This window comes from Neophocaena asiaeorientalis, unplaced genomic scaffold (genome assembly GCF_003031525.2).
Source record: "Neophocaena asiaeorientalis asiaeorientalis breed wild unplaced genomic scaffold, Neophocaena_asiaeorientalis_V1.1 scaffold914, whole genome shotgun sequence".
NCBI classification, from domain to species: domain Eukaryota; kingdom Metazoa; phylum Chordata; class Mammalia; order Artiodactyla; family Phocoenidae; genus Neophocaena; species Neophocaena asiaeorientalis.
In genome coordinates, this window is record NW_020172076.1 from 219,245 (window position 1) to 222,676 (window position 3,432).

The 3,432-nt window shown below is 42.9% G+C and overlaps 1 protein-coding gene across 1 annotated transcript in view; it reads right to left on the reverse strand.

Annotated features, from left to right (window-relative positions):
• ZMYM5 (zinc finger MYM-type containing 5) overlaps positions 1–496 on the reverse strand; it is a 32,083-nt gene extending 31,587 nt beyond the window's left edge. Inside the window, exons 1-2 of the mRNA XM_024751370.1 lie at positions 480–496; positions 96–249 (exon numbers count right to left, since the gene is read on the reverse strand). Coding sequence (XP_024607138.1) covers positions 96–249; positions 480–496 — 171 coding nt within the window. The remainder of the gene's footprint in view (positions 1–95; positions 250–479) is intronic.
• Positions 497–3,432: the final 2,936 nt, after the last annotated feature.

Genomic DNA, 3,432 nt, shown 5'->3' on the forward strand with positions numbered 1-3,432 from the left:
GGGCGGCCCCCAGGCGGACGAGGCCCCGGGCCGGCTCCGCGGCGGGAGGGAGCGCAGGTGCGGACCGGGCTGGGCCGGGTCGGGCGAGCTCCGACCAAGGAGCCACCTGGGCGGCGGGGCTCTGCTTTTGTTCGTCGTCTACCACCTATGTCCCGGGCGCACATCACGGGCTGTGCGGGTCCCGAGGTGTCACGTAGGAGGTGAGCGGGGAGGCCGCCCTGGCGGCAGTCGGTGGGACTGCAGCCGACGCTGTTGGTTTTAATAGAAGTTGGTGAAACACCGTATGACCATGATTTCTGGAAATACGGCTAACATGATTTTCTTTCTTTTTTAAAAACAGATTGAGCCCCCTTTGATTATTTCTTCTGGAGAATGGTAAAGGCACAGGTTTACTGAGTGACAGACACAGATCAACGAGACAAAAGCACTGTTAATGGATTGATGAGAGTCCCGTGTAATCTAAGTCCTGTGGTACTTACTGTACCGTCAAGACCATCTTGATTCAGAAAATGCAGAAACACCCTTCATGATAAAACCACTCAACTAACTAGGAAGAGAAGGAAACTACCACCACAGAATAAAACTCATGTATGAAAAACCTCAGCTAACATCATTCTCAAGAAGCTAACAAGCTTCTCAAAGCTTTTCCTCTAGGAACGGGAACAAGGCAAGCATGCCACTTTCACCACTACTATTAAACATAGTACTGGAAGTTCTAACCAGAGCAATTAGGTAATAAAAAGAAAGGAAAGATATCCAAATTGAAAAGGAAGAAGTAAAATGATCTCTCTTTGCAGATCATATAATCTTACATACACAAAACCCTAAAGACTCCACAAAAAAAGCTTTTAGAACTAACAAATGGGGACTTGCCTGGTGGCCCAGTGGTAAAGGATCCACCTTACAATGCGCAGATCGCGGGTTCCATCCCTGGTCAGGGAACTAAGATCCCACATACTGAGGGGCAACTACGCCTGCATGCCACAACTACTGAGCTTGCGCACCTCAACTAGAGAGCCTGTGTGCCACAAACTACATGTGCCTTGGAGCCTGCAGGCCACAACTAGAGAGAAGCCCGCGCCCCACAATGAAGAGCCTGCATGTGGCAACAAAAGATGCCGCATGCCTCAACAAAGATCCCACGTGCCACAACTAAGACCCAATGCAGCCAAAAATAAAATAAATAATTAAAAAAAAAAAACTAATAAATGAATTCAGCAGAGTAACAGAATACGAACTCAAACCCCCAAAATCAGTTGCATTTCTGTACACTAACAGTGAACAACCTGAAAAGGATATTAAGAAAACAATTCCAGGGAATTCCCTGGCAGTCCAGTGGTTAGAACTTGACGCTTTCACTGTGGTCGCCTGGGTTCAATCCTGGGTCGGGGAACTAAGATCCCGCAAGTGGCACGGTGCAGCCAAAACAACAACAACAAAAAAATAATTCCGTTTACAGTAGCATCAAAAAGAATAAAATACCTAACGAACATAACCAAGTAGATGAAAGACTTATACAATGAAAACTACAAAACATTGCTGAAGTAAATTTAAAAAGACATAAATAAATAGACATCCTATGGTCACAGATTGGAAGACTTAATATTGTTAAGATGTCAGTGTTACCCAAAGTAATCTGTAGATTTAATGCAATCTTTATCAAAATCTCAGTGACATTTTTAAAGAAATAGAAAAATCCATTCTGAAATTCATATGGAGTCTCAAGGGACTCCAAAGTGTCAAAACAACCTTGGAAAAGAAGAAAGCTGGATGACTGACACTTCCTGACTTCAAAACTTACTATAAAAGTTCAGTAATCAGACTTCCCTGGTTGCGCAGTGGTTAAGAACCCACCTGCCAATGCAGGGGACACGGGTTTGAGCCCTGGTCCGGGAAGATCCCACATGCCACGGAGCAACTAAGCCCGTGCGCCACAACTACTGAGCCTGTGCTCTAGAGCCCGAGAGCCACAACTACTGAGGCCCGCATGCCTAGAGCCCGCGCTCTGCAGCAAGAGAAACCACCGCAATGAGAAGCCCGTGCACCGCAATGAAGAGTAACCCCCGCTCTCTGCAACTAGAGAAAGCCTGCGTGCAGTAATGAAAGAGATCGCATGCCTCAACGAAGATCCCACGTGCTGCAACTAAGACCCGATGCAGGCAAAAATAAATAAAATAAAAAAATTTTTAGAAATGACACAAATGAACCTATCTATGAAGCAGAAATAGAATCACAGACATAGAGAACAGACTGGTGGTTGCCAAGGGGGAGGGGGTTGAGGGAGGGATAGAGTGGGAGGTTGGTGTTAACAGATGTAAGCTTTTATATATAGAATGGATAAACAAAAAGGTCCTACTGTTATAGCACAGAGAACTATATTCAATATCCTGTGATAAACCATAATGGAAAAGAATATTTAAAAAAACATGTATAACTGAATCAACTTACTGTACAGAGTAATTAACAAAACATTGTAAATCAACATACTTCAATTTAAAAAACAAACAAACAAAAAACAGTGTGACACTGGCACAAAGTTAGACATATAGAACAATGCAACAGAATCCAGAAATAAACTCAGTCATACATTGTCAATGATTTTTGACAAGGGTGCCAAGACCATTCAATGATAAAAGAAGAGTGTTTACAATAAATGGTGCTGGGAAAACCAGATATTCACAGGCAGAAAAATGAAGCTAGACCCTTACCCAACAACACATAGAAAATTAGCTCAAAATGGATCAAAGACCTAAATGTAAGAGCTAAAACTCTTAGAAAAAAAATTGTGTAAAAGCTTCACAATATTGATTTGGCAATCATTTCTTGGATATGACACCAAAAACACAGGTAACAAAAGATAAAGCAAACTGGACTTCATGAAAATTAAATTTGGGGGGCATCACAAGACACTATCAACAGAGTAAAAAGGCAACCCACAGAAAGAGAGAAAATATTTGCAAATCATGTATCTGTGAGGGATTAATATCCAGAATATATAGAGAACTCCTGAAACTCAGTAGCAAAAAACAGCCCAATTATAAACTGGCAAAGGACATAAATAGACATTTCTCCAAAGAAGATATACAAGTTGCCAATAGCACATGACAGGATGCTCAATATCAGTAATCACTAGAGCACAGTAAATCAAAACTACAAGGAAGAATGTCAGGGTTCAATTTCTGATTCCACATCTAAGGCACTTGGAAGTTGCCACTTTGTCCTAAAAACAAATGAAAAGCTAAATAGACCGAAAAATCGACAACTCTTCCAGGATTCATAAGTGAGTTGAGGACACAAGGCAAACCACATCCCTCAGGACTGGAGGAACAGACCGTCCAACACAGGGAGTCCTGGTTGGCCGGAGCAAGACCGGGAGTGGAACTGCCCATGGGAACCAGTGCTATGGTCGGAAAACCTGAAGAGTGGCTGGAG